The 18,316-nt window shown below is 36.7% G+C and overlaps 1 protein-coding gene across 1 annotated transcript in view; it reads left to right on the top strand.

Moving 5' to 3' along the window:
- The first annotated feature begins 10,522 nt into the window (after positions 1-10,522).
- The window catches only part of pde4dip (phosphodiesterase 4D interacting protein), a 75,918-nt gene continuing 68,124 nt past the window's right edge, over positions 10,523-18,316 (top strand). The window contains exon 1 of the mRNA XM_067417773.1: positions 10,523-10,971. Within this exon, the coding sequence (XP_067273874.1) occupies positions 10,925-10,971 (47 nt within the window). The 5' untranslated portion in view covers positions 10,523-10,924. The remainder of the gene's footprint in view (positions 10,972-18,316) is intronic.

Raw genomic sequence — 18,316 nt, forward strand, 5'->3', positions numbered from 1 at the left:
TTTGGTGAGAATTAAACAAATATTGAATTACTACATTAGTAATTTCTCACTAGAAATGACATCAGAAGTGGAAAATATTTGTAAAAAACATACATTTACACAAACTGACTAGCAAACGCAACTTTCGGAAGCCATCGTTTCCCCCCAGCTCAACTAACACTGAATGGAAAGCACAGGATTGTGGGATATCAAAGGCAGCGAAGGATACATGTATGCTGCCTGCAAAAATAATATGTCAGGAGACAGGAAGTGAAGCTAACATTAGATTTGGACGTGGCTTGATGCCTTCCTGCCTTCAAATGTGTCCTCCGAAGGCAGCATTTTCTAGGTTTCAGACACTGTGTAAGCAAGGTTTGGGTTAATCAATCAAGAATTCAAAGTATATGTGATGGTAAGTTAACCTTGCTTTCTGGAATAGACCCCAGTTCCTCCTGAATCAAAACAACGAGCTTATGTTGCTTGCGACATGTTATCATTACCATTAAGAGATGGCAACCGGTGATGTTCTACCCGGAGCTGTTCATGTCCTCAGACTTGGATTTAGTCAGGTGGTACAACTAGAGCTGCTTTACATTCATTCTTTTTGTGCTTTGACACATCACACATGAGGTAATTTAATGCCATCTCTCCTCTCGTGACACTTTGCAGACTGTGCTGTACATGTTCATATGTTTTGAAGGAGGCGTGGCTTTGGAGAAGGGAGGGCGGGATCTTATGCTTTCAAAGCTATCTTGCTAATGCTAGCCTGTCATAAATCGCCTTCCCAACTTTTAACGGGTTCGTTCCTATGGTTAGTTCACCCCCAAAAAATCTGTCATTAATTAATCACCCTTATGTTCCAAACCCGTAAGACCATCGTTCATTCAGAACATAAATTAAAATAATTTTGATGAAATCCGAGCGCTCTCAGACCAATTCAAGACTATTTAATTACCACGTTCAAAGCTAAAATAGTCCATGCGTCTTCAGTGGTTCAACCTTAATTTTATGAAGCGAGAATACCTTTTGCGCGCAAAAAAACAAACACATAACGACGTTATCCAACAAGTTTCCATTGAAAATAGTGCAGCGCTCTCATCTACGGCAGCCGGTGCTGTTCATATGAGCACCACTACGACGCGCATATGCGGGACTCGGGAGCTGCAGTGTTTGTAACCGTAGGAAACTGGCACATGCCACAACGAAATTATTGAATAACATCATTATTTGTTGTTTGTTTTTGCGCTGAAAAAATGTATTATCATCGCTTCAGAACAACTGGAGTACTTTCGCTATGTTTTTACTAACTTTCTGGGCCTTGAACAAGTGTTGAATTGCTGTCTCCTTAAAAGCTGTCGGATTTCATCAAAAAGTCAGACGGGTTTGGTTTGGAATGACACGACGGTGAGTAGGCCTAATTAATGACAGAATTTTCATTTTGGGGTGAACCATCCCTTTAAGTCCTAGGATAAAATATTAAATGTGTGACATATGAAGAATTATTTTCTGAAATTAATATTTTTTAAAATGTTGTAATTGGCATGTCAATGTTACATGATGTGTAAAATTCTCCACATGACAGATGACAAGCTCATGAGCACCATCCTGTGGAGTATTTACAGATGCACTTTGCCCTTTAATACCAGTAGCAAAAATATTCAACTGAATGAGTAGACTTTCATTGAAAGGAAGTGGTTAGAAATAACATTTATTTATGTTTTGATTCGCCAGCACCAGGAAAGCTTTACTGGAAACTACAAGGTCCATTCCAAAATACTTAGTCTAATACATGCTTCCTTTTCACATAAAAGTTGCTGTTCTTAATAAAATGTTAGCAAAATGGAAAGAAAAGGCATTTCTCGAACAAGATCAAACCTGAAGTTCCCACTTTACCTTGCTGACAGGATCTGAGGCCTTGTCATTTGCTGATATATTCAAGAAGTGTGGAACAGGCTGTTTAGGCTGACCTCTGTGTTTAAACTATCACTAATTTGAGCTGGATAACTTCCTGCTTTCATTATTCTTGCCAGCAGGGCAGAGATGACAGAAAGTCCCAGCGGCGCCGGCCTGCTGGAGAGGAAGCAGTGCTGTGACAACGGCGCCCGAGTCAAACACAAAGGTCAACATCCAGCACGCACCCGAATCTCCCTAGTGCCTGTTAAAACCGCAGGACAACGCAAATAGGTTGTGTCACACCATTTCCTCAGGTTTTAAAAGAAAGGTCATTCCCGGAGAGGATAATTTAAGATGTTAATACAGACACATGATCAGTTCTTCATCAAAGGTCCTACGTAAGGAAGCCATTCGTTAGGATTATGATGACTAACGCGATGCAGTTTCAGACTTGAATGCATACTTCTGTAGGAAAAGAAATCAAAGTTATAGAAATACAAGGTATGAGGTCAGCTGGAGACCCTCAGCAAGCATAAGCATCAAAAGAAAAGATCAAGAGCTTTTGTTTTAAGAATCCCCCTACACTTTAAGTAACAGTTCGCTTTATGTTACATAGAAGAGTCTATTCTTTTAACTTTACAGGGAGGAAGTAATCTGGTCATTAATCTTTATTAAAGCCTCAATGCATCATATCTTCTCCAAACAGCCGATGCTTAGATCTGCTTACCAATGGTTTTTATCTTCCAAAACTGGGAGAAATAATTTGCTCTCTGACAATCACTCTTCTTTTCTCTCTGTGTTAGTTTGGGGAAGGTTTTATATTTCAGAATTATCTCTACTGTGTGTAAATGAGGGTGCAGGGGTGTACATGCTGAAATGAATATTATTGTCACATCTCGAGCCAGGTTAAATTCCCCACCAAATGTGCAATTTGGGGATGACGCCTGCCACGGAAAGTCTGCCTTTAATTTTCTCTACTGGCACACACACTGACATGTGCACGCACACAGCACATGTACACACATACATACAGATGCTTGCAAAGAGAGAAGAAGAAAGTGCGGAACAGAGCAGTGCAAGCATTTATTGTGCTCAGTTTTCTGTTTTAAGTTGCCTGCATGAGATGCAGAGAAAGGGACTTCATTAAACAAAGGTATTAATGCTAATTCAATACTGTAAAATAGCCTAAATGTAGTCATCTACAACTGTTTTGTTTCATTTTGATAAAGTAAAGGTAAGATGGATTTCCTCCCAGGTCTTTGTGTCTAAGGGAGACCTCGGTCATCTATTTTAAGAGCTTAAAGGTATCGTTCACACAAAATGAAAATGAAACATTTTCATTATTTGCTCACCTGTATGAATTTCTTTCTTCTGCTCATATGAAGAAGATATTTTGAAGAATGTTGGTAAACAAACAGTTAACATCTGTGTTCAGCAGAAGAAAGAAATTCATGTGAACCTTCCCTTTAATGGATTTTCACACACAATGCGTTCTTGTGGTTAATGAAATATGAGTTGAACTTTTAATTTCACATAGGCCTAGTGTCAAATCAACATATCACATGTTTGTGTAGAAAAACAATTAAAAAGCAGTGTAGTGAAGAGCAAAATGCTTTTTATGTGAACAGGCTCCTTTTTATGGGGCCATTCACACAGAACCCGTTTTTATGCTTAAATGCAGAACAAGTTCTAGAGATGCATTTAAAAAAAAAAGTTGAACATCTTTTAACTTTAGAACTCTGTGCATGAGCAAAACTGAAAAGGAAGTGCGCAAAACGGTCCATCTAGACTTGAGAATGCTCTGTAAAGAGTGATTAGTTGACTTAAAGGGTTAGTTCACCCAAAAACTCTGATGTCGCTCGACACCTGTGAGAGCTTTGTTCATCTTGGGAACACAATTTAAGATATTTTTATTGAAATCCAATGAAAGGCCTCCATTGGCAGCAATGACATTTCCTCTCTCAAGACCCATAAAAGATACTAAAGCCCGTCGTTAAAAAATCCATCTCAGTACAGTGGTTCTACAATAATTTTATGAAGCGACGAGAATAGTTTTTTTTGTGCAAAAAAAATATCTAAATAACGTCTTTATTGAACAAGTTCTTGTCTTCCGTGTGGGCCTCTGACGTGAACTCACGAAGCACCACGATGCATGCATGAGAAAATGACATGCCGTAGTTCTGAAAAAATAAAATAAAGTGATGATACAGCAAGTTATCTGACTTTACATTTTTAGAATTCAACAGCTTGTATGCAGCGCGTCCTCCTTTTGCTTGTAAACAAAGTTCCTTGTCTCCGGGTCATGTGTTAGCACGCCTATCTACGTCATATTCTCGCGCATGCGTCATGGTGCTTCGTGAGTTCATTTCAGAGGCCCTAAACCTGGTGCCTTAAAATCAACTTAATTGAATAAATTATGTGGAATTGTCAAGTTCACATAACTATTTTTTTTAATCATGCATTAAGTGTATTACTTAAAAAACTGAGGAAACCTGTTGCCTTAAAATTATTAAGTTACGTCAAGTGATCACTTTCTAGAGTGTGCTTACAAAACGATGGAAAAGCAGCGCAATTGAATGCAAAAACACGTTCTGTGTAACCCCAAGCGAAAAGTAGCGAGCATTTATTTCGTTACCCGTATGTGCTGCCAGTTAAATTACAGAATGAATTGGATTACACGATATTAATGCACACATCAGTGCTAAATAACTTTAAGAAATCTCCTTAAGAGAAGAGGAATGTTTCATGCTCTATAGGGCATAACCTTTTTGGATCCAGCCCATGTAATTTTCTAATTAACCCAGAAGTCAGTTCTTTCTATCTGAGCTTAAATATTCATCTTCTTGAGTGTTGCCACCTCTTATGCAGTCTAACAAACACAGTAATCATTTATGATCAACACAGTTATTGTAAGAACATTCAGCCATCCGCCTGCAGGCTTTGATGTAAAATCAGGGATTGACTGAATGGATTGTACTGCGGATGTACAGAACTGCAAACTGGGTTCCCACTTACACTAATGAACATAACATTCCTCGAGTCTGTAATACTGTATCAAACATGTTTATTAATAATTTATTAACTTATGTTCAGCACATCTGGAGCCTCTATTAAAATTTATATAGACGTGACTTTTTAGATATTAGGCTTTGTTTAACATTATTAATCAAAAGTAGGCCTATATTTATATAAGACTAGTTCTTTACAAGGACCTATGAATAAATTCTAAATTTTTTCAAGCATGCATCCAGTGAGGCTTGTAAATCATTTGGCTCATAAAGATATGCGCAAGTATTTAAAACTCAGTTTGTTGATGTTTTTATATTGGCATTCATTGAAAGCAAGCGGCCTTGAAAGCCACAGGTGAGCATGACGTCTTGGTTCATATTCAACTCTTACACTAAGGGAAAACCTAGTAACCATCTGTCTGCATTTAATGAAAAGCATTCCACCGCCTCTTGAATTAATGAAATATTGCACTGAAATGTTCAAGAATATCTTAAGACAGGATTTATGCGCCAGTGGACTTGTTTTGGCTTCCAGGGATGGAGCAAATCTTAGGTTTCCCTAGAATCATTGGTTTCAGAAACAAAGGAAATCCAACTGTAACTTTTATGTCTTGTACTAGAATCATTCGTTCTCCAATGCAGAAGATAAAAAAATGTTTAATGTTATATAAATTAAAAATAATAATCATGATCACTGTATTTTTGCTGGCACAAAAACAATGAAGAATTTTAAAGGAAGGAACAATTGAATGATTTCAGTTTGGGTGATATCAAACCTAAACAGGCAAATTTATACTAACTAAAACAAAAACTGAATAGTGAATAACTGAAAATTAATAACTTTGGCGAATCTTTCTTTGAACGAACTGATTCACTATGAATATGAAATTCCAATGCTGCTTGAGAGGAGAGGATTTTAGGACGAATCGATTCTCAAGACTAAAATTGAATCAGATTTATCAACTCTACATATGAAAAAGTGTTCACTAAAATAAATTAGACACCCTCTGATCAGACATTAAAACTAAATAATGTCTAGTTTTATATACTGTAATGTTTTATATAGGCTGTGATTTATATATATAAAAAAGATATTTAAAAAGTAATGTATGTAATTTAAAGTAACAATAATAAGTCAAAAAAATCAACAGCAGGTTGGCATTCATTTTTCATGACTGATCACTGTGTAAAAAAAAAAAGATCAATAAGTTATGACATGTTTTTACATTGCTTAAACAATTTTATAAATTATACAAGATTCAACATTTTTTTAAGTCAGTTTAAATTACTTAAACATCCAAGTTGGCTGTAATTAAGAATTTAAAGCAGCAACTTTTTATTTTATTTTTTTACAATGTACTATAATTAAAATAAAGTTTTAGCGTGTGGATGGCTGCAGACAAAGTCACAGACTCCTGTGGATGTTATGGTAATAAAAACAGCCCATGTATGTGCTTTGTTGTCCAGATGAGGCTTTTCTTGCAGCTTTCGCTCCAGCCCTGCTGCTCTGAGGGGAGCACAGTGGAATTTGGTGAATTTCCCCTTTTCGTGCGCTGGACTTGTTCGCTCACTGCCAACTCTGGGCTCCATTTCGCCTCCACATGGATTCTTCCCTCAGGGGTCACCATGACAGCGAGCAGATCGATAATTAGAAAAACAAAACTGGGAGCCTGTGGACATGGAGGGCAGAGTGTAATATTAACATAGACATTGAGGAATGGCTGACGAATCACAGGCTGTTATGACAGCTCCAAACAAACCCGGGGACGTCTGAGGGACAGAGTGATGACTGGTGAGACAGGGAGGGGCCAGTTAATGACAAAGCCCCTCTTACTCATGCATTCAGTCATAAATTGTTCTTTATCTATGTAAGGCTTTTACAAATTCAGTAGGGTCAAACATCTTAAAACTTAGAAAAGAGAAACAAAGAGAATTATTCTATTTTGCTGTTTTAAGTATATATACTATTTATTTAGTATTTGTTCTCAATTATAATATTGTAAGCATAACAATTTGAGGATTAAAATAAAATAAAAAGTGTCCCCAGATGTTTGTACATATTTTAATACTCGAAGGTACTTTTACTTTTTGGATATTTTTAATTGAAATAATTTTTATTGGCCTATATATTAGTGCTGGGCAATCGATTAATCACATCCAAAGTAAAAGTTCATGTTTACGTGTGTGTGTATAATTATTGTATAATATACATGCAAATATTTCTGAAATACATAAAGGAAACATAAACTTTTATTTTTATTTTTTATTTTGATGTGTCAATTGCCCAGCACTGTCTATGTTAATATTACACTCTGCCCTCCATGTCCACAGGCTCCCAGTTTTGTTTTTCTAATTATCGATCTGCTCGCTGTCATGGTGACCATACTGATGGCCTAAAACCTGATACCTCATACTGATACAACACATACTGATGGCCTAAAACCAGCTGTTTATTTCCAGGTTCAAGAAATACAAAAACATTTTAATTAATATTTGGAATTACACATAGCATCATAGCATTTTCTTGTGTTTTAGAGTTGATCATTATATCCAAAAACTTAACAGAAAACCGTACTGGAAATTTCTTCTAATGTTTTTTTTTCTTCCATAGACACAAACAATAATTCCCTCATACGAGAAACTAATGTGGCCACAGCAAATTGACTATTTGAAGTAATTAAGAGAGAGAGTCTGATCGATGAAATCGACCTGTGCAGTTGTTTTCATGTGAATCTAATGATGTGCTTGAACCAGTCTTGGCCACAAGGTGGTGTTAAAATGCTCAGCGAGCATGGCTCTTATAGAGGGCTGTGGGTGGCAGGTATACCATGTGTTATTCGTGACCCCAAAACACTTGACAACAATTTGTTTATTTCCATGTTGTTGTGGGTAAATTTTGAAGGTTGGTCTTGTTTGGTAAATGACCAAACACATAATTATGCTTTTCAAGTGTTGCTCCAGTAGCGAAAATTGTTTCCTTGCTTACAAAAAAGAAAAACAGAGAACCAACATCAGCTAAAATCTCTTCTCTCAGTGTTCAGCTGACTCATGTGAAGCCACAATCTGTAATTATCTTAGAAAGAGGTCTTAACACCTTTAAACATCTAATGTTCTAAAGTAAAAAAAAACAAGAAGAAGAAGTGCCAGATGTGACCTTAACTGAACTCTTTAAAGTCAGCATGAACGAAGTTGTGATAGTCTTTTCTTCCCTATTGTGACGTATATCCGAGTTAAATGGCTTCTCAAACTAGAAAAAATGTAGGACAGGACTTGATTTTGTCCATCTGGAATTGATTAGATAGTTGGATTGGTTTGCTATTGCTGTGATGTCATGTGAGTGACAGTTTGCCCCGCCTTCATGCCATTAAACACATCATCAGAGAAGAGATCGCTGTAGGTGGAAGGAGATGTTATTTTGGTTAAAGGTTATGAGGGAACCGGAATTTAAAAAATAATGATTTGCACAAACAAACCATTTATAATACATTTATAATAAAACATTTATAAAAAATATATATATTAGCTACAATTTCATTTCATGGTGACTTCAAATCACCTTTACTTTGCTGATTTCCTTTTTGATAATGTGAGATTATCCTACTCTTTTCCCTTCTTTCTTGTTCCTTGCCTTTCTTTGCTCACTATTTATGAGAGAGAGGAATTACTTGACTCTGCTTTAGTTCCTTTAGTTATGTAACCAAAGTCCTTTTAAGGATGTAACTCAACCGTTTACCCTTTTAGTTCATTTCAGAGTATAGAACTCAATTTTAGGCTTTATTTTTGTTCTTTAAATAAACGGTGAATGAAAGACTAAGGACAAAATGCTTCTTTTTTTACTCTTTCATAATCCTGCAAATGTACACACACTTTTTCATTTAGTTTTTACAATCCCAAATGTGCCAAAGTAACTATAATTTATGATAAAAAACACCTTATGTTAATAACATATGGAATAATGATGCACGATGAACTGTATGTATTTCTACACGGCCAAATGAAAATATATGGACATAAAATATTCATGAGTTCATTGGAACATCTTGATAGACATAATTAGAGACAAAACAGGAGTTTACCAGATGAACAGCTATTGTTCAGTAAATATTTAACCACTAAATGATGTATTTCATCAATCGGTATTCTGTACAAAAAAAAAAAAAAAAAAATGGTGTCTGCTATGAAGTGTCTCCATATGTGTGATTTTTTTAAATTAAAATATCCAAAAACGTCTAGAACAATGTTTTGTTGACTTGTGTGATTAAATTATCCCAAATGTTTCCAAGAATGTTTAAATCCAGAGAAATAAGTCTTTTTTACCAGGACATGAACAATGTCTGTGCGTCGCCTATCAATGAAATCTTATCCACGTTACCCTCAATTTCAGGTTTTATTTTGAATAAACCATGGAAACACCAGAGATGTTTTATGGATAATTGAGCCAGATCTCAAGAAAATGCGTATAAATAGTATGAGTGTGCAATCTCAGAATGGAGTAGAATGGATATGCCAAAATGAGTTTTTCGCGTGCATATGATACGCACTTTATGGCATATTATACGTACGAACCCCCCCACCCCCCACCCCATCACACTAATCCTACCCAAGAGCGTGTCATATGCACGCCATAAAGTGTGTATCATATGCACGCGAAAAACTACATAGCATTTGCATGCCAAACCTCATTTTGGCATATCCATTCTACGTGATTTCACACTCGTACTATTTATACGCATTAAACTAAACGTGTTGGTTTAGTCTTATTGTTTGAATCTCTTTTTCCTGAATTCCCGCAAGTTCCATGTTTTAACAATACTAATATTGATATTTCTGCAGTGTGCAAACTAGTGTCTCATGGCGAGCGAACACACAGAGTAACGTTAGTACATAATTTTCAGCACTCTCAAATGTATCTAACAGGATCAACCGGGCTGCATTACCTTTCATACACTCGAGCAGAAGAAGCTGAAGCGGCGACTGTGGTGTAGCATAATAAAAGCTCTGCTGCTCTCATGTCGTACTCATTAGCAATCTCTCCAGCGGCCACGTTTCGCTGACCCCTGCTCTGCTTAGCCTACTCCAGTAAATGTAATAATTTCATCCATGAGCATGATTTCTGCCCAAGTCCCATCCTGATTCTTTTCCACCAGCTGTGAGGTGAATACCTCAATCCGTGCTCAATTTTGGCGTCATCAAGGTACGCCTTTGTTTTGAAACGGCGACTGTTCTGTAGTGGCAAAAAACTACATATTGTGTCTTTAAACCATAGACTGTAAAAAAATTAACAGATTGTGCCACTATCGGCATCAGCTTGAATTAAGTGTCAAAATGGTTTTAATCAAATTTCTTAATTTTGTTATGGAATACTGTCTGTGAAAGGCTATTTATCAATGGGCTATAGTTTATTTGTGCGTGTGCACATCATTTTTTCTTTTTAATTAATGATCTCATAATCTTTAATCAGAACTTGAATAACATTAAATAAATATGAAAAAGAAAACAAAATAGCAATTGTAATTCACGAAGTCCCTCCCAACATTTGTTCTTGTTTGACAAGTCATTTTGCTCGGATATAGTCTACGTCACTATAGAGAAGAAGAAAAAATAGCGCAAATTTCCGTTTCATAGCCATGGTAATTTTTGTAGATTCCTCGGTAGTTGTGTTATTTTCAGTTCAGTACTTTGCCCACACCATCCACCAAAAAATAATCTGCTAGATATAGACTATAATATTCAAGTATTAACTGCAAACACAAGCACACGACGATGCCTGTTTTGACTATAGCGTGAAGAGGGTACAGTCAGCACGAGACTCCTTTGATATGGCTGCATCTCCTGACGCGTGCGATACACGGAGCACTGGACCGCAGGGGGGTTTGCTTGCACAGACTCACCAGACTAATGACAAAGAACTGCGCATCCTCATATTGCATTCGAAGCTATGAGACTGCTTTTATGACATCTGCAGCTCAATGACAGGTGCATTTACCTTAATTTGACGATCACACGCGGTATTATACGAGGAGGCGCGTTAAAGATGGACTAATATGGACTGGACAGCGTCCGATGAGCGATACCGGAGATATGCTGAAAGGTATGTCTACGAGTCCTCAATGTATGAAAACAAGTTTAAAATGCGGTGGTTGAAGTGGTTTATTTATCCTTTTTTTATCTGCTTAAATATAAATAAAATGCACGTGTTAGTGAAGATGTCAAACATCTCAAAACAGCACCAAAAAAAAAAAAAAATCACGTGCGTGTCCATGGCACAGTTCAAGGCTTGTTTTATAAGCTATAAAGGGTTAAATGAAAAGTAATGACCACGCTGGACCATGTGTTGACAGAAAATGCAAGTATTTGTTTATCAGGTGTCCATCTGTATCCTGCCATGTTGATCTATTTAGATGCTATAAGGTTGTGTTTGTGTTGAAATATAAGTCTGTGTTTGTTCCTATGAGGTTTAATGCTCTTTGACTAGTGTTGCTCTCTTTTAGAAATGAGTGAAAAATAATTAGGGTAAGGCGACTAATCGCACTTATTATCAAGTACTGGCATGTGTCCCTAATCAAACACACCTGATTCAAATGATCAAATTAGTGGAGACTCAAAGACCTGAAATGGGTGTGGCAGATATAGGAGACATGCAAAATGTGAAATGTTGGTGTGCCTCCAGGATCGTGGTTGGGAAACACTGGTATAGGGTGCTGAAACTGTCCCAGGCACAAGAGCAATCATGGGTGTAGTGATGTATTTGCCAGGATATAACCAAATGTTAGAGAAAATAATATTGGTGTCTCGTTACTTTTTTAGACCAATGTGTACAAATAAAACGGGGCATGATAGCTACCATTAAGAACATCAAATGTCTGTATGCCTCCTTACAATGGTTAATTTTGGCCCATCCCACTCATAGGCCTAATCTTCCTTCAAAATGCACCTTGGTAGCTCCTACTTCCAATTTGGCCCTTTGTATTATTACAAGTCATCCATTCAAACGTTTAGCCTACATGTATTTTTTTCATCATATTCAGTTTGACTTTTCTTGATCACACAAATGCTTGGAACTTGTATGCAATAATATATTATTAAATATTAACTTAAACTGAACTGTATTTAGTTTGTGTTAAATTGAAACAATTTTTCTTCATTATTGTCGTGTCATCCTGTTTGTGTAGATCCTGTTAGATTTAATCTAAAGTAGATTATCTAAACAAAGCTGTTGTAGGACATTCATTTTCTTCTCTAGATTGCTGTTAAATGCTACAGCATATGTGAGAGCAGCTGTTTGATGTTATGAGCTCTCAATGTCATTTACTTCTGTTAAAATTTTCAGTGCTTGATGAGTAGGAATGTTAAAATGACTATGATAATGACTTTCTATAGCATTGCATCTGCTTCTTAATGGCTTTTTAATTGTAATTGACATAATATTGTGTCTGCTTCTAATTCTACTGTCGCAGATGCACGCGTAGCAAGGAATTGTACTCGGAGTTATACAACTTCATTAACAGCTTGTAAAAATGTGACAGAGTTAATTATGGAGTCCATCGCCTCACTCTCTCTTACACGCAGATGTATATATACAATGAAGGGGACATGCCCTGTTTCTAATCAGCCAGTGCAGGGATTGCCTGGGATTCATTCTACACATATGGCAACCCAGAATTTCCCTGTCAGTGCTGCAAATTCATTCTATACGACATAGAAGCATGAACTAATCCACCAATGAAATGATTAAATAATAATAGCCATAGCCTGCCTGCTCACATACCATGTAATAGTCGGTAAAAGTAACCATAACATGTGAGGTCATTGACGTCTTAATGCTTGAAAAAATTTCACCCACATTGTGTTTCAAAAATATTATATGGGATAAAAGGGTGCTCAGTTGCTATATATTTATGGTCTATAAAAATACTGGATGTAGTGATGTAATAGCTGTTAGGATCACCTGCTCTGAGGCAAAGTGCTCACTATGAAAGAATCCACTTTTCTGATATAAAACGTGCTGTTTGTGGTTAGTTAGGGTCCTGTGTGACTTGTGGTTCTCTGTCAGTCGTACACCCAGCAGCTGGTCCTGGGCAGCTGTTCAAACACAGGGATTTCAGATTGAAGGGTGGGAACATAGTGCAGTCTCAGTGGTAATTACAGGGTCACCGTTGCTTCTGGGTTAGATACACTACCTCTTTCTCTGTTATTGGAAATATACTTAGGTTTAGTGAGATTTCTTTCTGTACATTTAATGTATTCTCTATCTAACTTCAGTTTTATTTACTCCTTAAAGGGATAGTTCACATAAAAATGAAAATAACCCAATGATTTACTGACCCTCAAGCCATTCTAGGTGTATATGACATTCTTCTTTCAGACGAATACAACTGGAGTTATATTAAAACATGTCCTGGCTCTTCCAAGCATTATATTGGCAGTAAATGGCAGCCCAAAATTTGAAGCACAAAAAAGTGTATCCATCCATTATTAAAGTAATCCACATGGCTCCAGGGGGTTAATAAAGGCCTTCTGAAGCGAATCATTGGGGTTTTGTGAGAAAAAATATCTATATTTATCACGTCATAATGTGAAATATGTAGCTTCCGGCAGACCACCGTCCATATTGAACTGTATAGTAAAACTTTATAGCAAACTATAGAAAACTCCCCGATTGTCATATACACTTAGGATGGCTTGAGGGTGAGTAAATTATGGGATCATTTTAATTTTTGGATGAACTATCCCTTTAAATCTCAAAGCATCTTTAATCATTCTCTTGAGCTGAGGAGAAACCACTAAGAGAGTCCAAACACAGTCACATGCTGGCTTTTCTTGAAAGAGTAATGCGTGACAATTCCCAGGCCTGCAAGAAGACTAACGGCAGGCTTAATAAGGAATAAAATGTAGCTGATTATGAACACATGATGATGAATATCCAGCAGGCTCTTCCAATATCAATTATTTAACTGGGGGAAGGTTTTCTAATTATGTAACTTGGCTGAATGGAATTTCTTGCTCTGTACCTTTAAAAAAAAAAGTGACATAACTGTTCTGAGAAGCTCTGTTTAAGCTCCGGATAGTTCACTCAGAAATGAAAATTCTGTCATCATTTGTTAACCTTTATGTCATTGTGTGTATGTTTCTGTATTCACTCTAACCTCCATGGAATTGCACACTATCAGTCATTTTCTCAGTGAGATTGCATGTATGAAAATGGTGTGGATATTTCTCTGATTAAACTGTTACGCAACTCCTTAGCCACCCCCCTGGAAAATATGTAATGCAATTTCCATTTTAGTCTCCCTGAGTTTAGTCACACAGACTGGATTTTATAAATCATCCTGGAGTGAGACAGAACCTTACAGTTATGTCTGTGCTATATTTGTCTCAGTTTTCTTGCAGCTGAGTTAACTTTCAAAGGCTCCTGAACTTAGTAACCTCAGGTTCTTTAGCTTTAGCTGAAAGAGATAACCGTCTTTAATGCTGTGTTTTACCTACAGACCTGTCTGAGCCTGTGTCCCTCACCGCCCCTCCTCCTCTCAGCTCATAGACAGTAACAGCTAGGGGCGAATATCGCATTTACAATTTAAAGGATGCTCCTCAAGCCTGGGCAGGAAGGCCCAATGTGGTTTATACCAGTTGGAAACCACACACCCTCCTCCTCGCACATACAAAGAGAAACCTGTATTTGAGCATGCATGAACAGATCATTCTTTCAGGGCAAGCCAGTGGCGCTTGGTGTGTGTACCCTCACCTCTGTGCTGTTTACCACTTAACAACACAGTGTGTTTCGTTGACTTCTGCTCTGGCCTTGCCACGTCAAATGACCGTCTCTTGCCTGCCGTCCAGAGAGAAATTGTAGCTTTCCCCTGCATGTGGTGTGTGTGCGCTTATGTTTGGTTGGACTCCTGACCAGCCTGGTCTTTGGAAATGAAGATTTCTTCACAAAAACACTGGATTGAGATCAGAGCTACAGAAGAGAGCCTGGCTGTGTCCCTCTTTAGGAGCTGAGTTTGTTCCTGTCTGTTCTTTTTCAACTTTCGTGTGGTTTGGATGTCACAAAGATGAGTGGGTTTCTGTATCGTGGCAGGTAAGGCATTCACCTCAAAACAGAACGGGAAAGGAGAGAAAACCGCTTGCTTTATGTTTTTGAGGAATTTGTTTTTATATTGCTGTGTGTTCCACCGTGTCTTTGGGATTTGTTTGTTGTTATAGAGTTTGAATCCAGGCATAACTCGCAGTAATTTGAAAAATCTGGGAGAACAATGTCTGGTTTGCCTCAAATCATTATATTGGTACACTTTGCATGATTAAATTAAGACGTTTTTTTCCAATGCCATTTATGTTTATGCGACTCCGAATGATTGGGAATACTAAACTATGCCCCCTTTGTTTATGCAATACCACTGTTTAAACAGAATTCACGTTTGAGCAGACCATTTGTCAGTGTGGGGGAGTTCATTTCTCAGCTGACCACCAGCGTGATTATGACGGGGTGACCTAGAGCAGGTGGTCATGACTCAGGGATCTTCTTGGCATCTGCATGTTTGTATGTGATAAAGCTAAATAGTCATTTTTCCTTCTCTATGGAAAATCTGACTGGAATGGTGGCTGTTTAGAAAAACAAAGAGGAACGTTACAAACTTATTAGCATAGCCCATCCCCCATGACATGCGCACTTTAGTGGGTGGATCGTTGCCGGCATGGTGAAGTTGTTGACACCCTCGATCAGCTGTGTGTGGAAGACCATCTGTTTATGCTCCTTTTGCTTGCTGAAGCCTTCTGTCTGTCACTGTGGGGCAATAATGAAATAGATGTTCTTTGGCTTTTAGGAGAATCTGAGATCTTTCAAGTGGTTTGATATGGATCATGTAAATCATGCGTCTGATTCTTTGTCACTCAGATCAAAGTGAAGCAATTGCATGACCTCATCTATCACACTACTGTGTAGGCTCTATATTATTGGAACCCATTTATCGGATAAGTGTTAAGAGCTTATGTGTGATAGTCATCATCTAATGGGCCTTTAGGAAGGGGCCAGGGGTATGTCATTTGGAAGTAGTATTGAAAAGATCACGGGAGGAAGACAAACTCCATTTATATGAATATTCACTGGATATATGTTTTGTTGACAAACCAAGGCAACAGTTATTCTGTCTGCATTGCATGTGTTACATAAAGTACGCTACTGTAATAGTAATTATTTGAAGTATTTTAGTAAGGATGCACTGATATGAACATTATGGTTGATAAGGGATAATTCTTTATATTTGAAAGCCAATCTGTTGGCTGATTAAATCAAAATTATTATTGTTATTACAATAACAAAAGTTTCACCATTAAACCCCATTTCCCAAGCACTTCAACATCAGTTGAAGTGCTTCAAACATCAGCCTAGTTTGAACCAGTTTTAAAATGATTTTCCTTTTTGAGCAGATTCTAATCATATTTCAAGCTATTTAAAACCATTATGGTGACCAGTGCATCTAAAGTGTATAAAATGAACATACAGTCAAACCAAAATGTATTCAGACACCTTCAACATTTTCACAGTTCCCCACAGTTTATAAAATATAACAAGAACAAGAATTAAACTGTGTCAGAACAAATTCATCTTGATAATGTCAGATAACTTTGATAGAAAGGTATGTAATGGATTACAATCAGTTGTTACATTTAAGTACACAATTAGATAATACCAATTTTGGTCAACCAACTACCAAGCAATGATTCATTTTATTCAGTCTGTGGTGAAAAAGGTTGCATTAGCAATTAAAGAAAAAATGCTTTAGCAAAACATGGTCTGGCCAAAGTGTTTGAATAATTTTGGTCCCATATGATAGTCCACTTTATGAAGAATTTTTGGGTATAATATTTATAGGTTACTTTATTTTGTCATCCTCACTTACATAAATGTACTATAGCGAACCTGCTAGTAAAAATTATATTTGGTGTCTAAATAATTTTTGGTTTGACTATATATTGGCGGAATCATGCCGATACCGATATATGTTGACCAATATATCGCGCATCCCTAGATTTACTATTTTCTTTAGAAGAGTGATTCCCAAACGGGTATACTGGTTCCAGGGGGTACGATTTTACAGGGGGTATAGGCTACTGATGGGCATGTAGGGAACATCCATTTTTGAAAGAAATTAATGTTTTTATTCAGCAAAAATAAATTAAGCTAATAAAAAGTTACAGCACAGTAACACATTTATGTTACAAATGTATAATGTTACAAAGAAACAGAGATTTCTGTTTAAAAGAATTGATGTTCTTTTGAACTTTCTATTAATCAAATTAAGAATCCTTAAGTAGTTTCAACACTGATGCTAATAAGAAATGTTTATTAGTTTGTATTGTACACATTACAATGTTCTCATTAAAATGATTTCTGAAGGATCATGTGATACTGAAGACGGTAGTAATAGCTGCTGAAAATGGTCATCACAGGAATAACTTATACTTTAAATTATATAAAGTGTAATAACATTTTATAGTTGTATTGTTTTGACTGTTTTTTTGTTTTTGTTTTTATCAAATAAATGCATCCTTGGTGAGCATAAGAGACTAGAAATCTTACTGACCCCAAGCCATTTTCAGTGCAGTCAGATGATTGTTATTATTGAGACCCTAACCCTAACCATTTTTTTACGGTCTATGATTGAGACACATGAGCATGAGAAAGCATTGTCTTACCGTATTACCCATTACACTGTCACTTACTTTAAATCAGCCATTTACTGATGCAGCAACAAACAGCGGCCTCGTGACAATTCTGGTATGCTACTGAATACGTTGCAATGTACTAGCCTAGGAGTCTTCAAAAGTCGGTCTGCAACATTTCCACAGGTTTGACAATTAAAATGAAAATATGTAGTAGAATAGAAATTATTAGAATTAGAATTTTAACTGAAATGTACACATATATGACATTGTAGTAGTAATAATTGAATGGCTGTATAAAAATATAAGCATCATAAATGTACACTACTGTTAAAACGTTTAAAACGCTTTTGAAAGAAATGAATACCTTTATTCAGCGAAGACACTTTTATAAGATGAAGACATTTATAATGTACACAATATTCTATTTCAAAAAAAATACTGCTTATTTGAACTTTCTATTCATCAAAGAATCCTAAAACTGCATCAGTTTCCACAAAAATATATAGCAACATTAGCATATTAGAATGATTTTTGAAGGATCATGTGACACTGAAGACTGGAAGCTTGGCTTAAGACCAAGGGCTGAAGACTCCTAGAATATACAATTACAAAATCAATGTCATTCGAATATAAGCCAAGCACTCAAACACTGAGTGCATGTGAAAGATGAGTCTGTCTCAAATGTCCTTGTATCCATTTGTGCTGATGATCTGTAATCTGAGCAGCGTTTTAGAGCCTGTGGGCACTAATCAATAAGAATGTTTAGGAGGTTA

Source organism: Pseudorasbora parva, chromosome 15, assembly GCF_024679245.1.
Source record: "Pseudorasbora parva isolate DD20220531a chromosome 15, ASM2467924v1, whole genome shotgun sequence".
Classification (NCBI taxonomy): domain Eukaryota; kingdom Metazoa; phylum Chordata; class Actinopteri; order Cypriniformes; family Gobionidae; genus Pseudorasbora; species Pseudorasbora parva.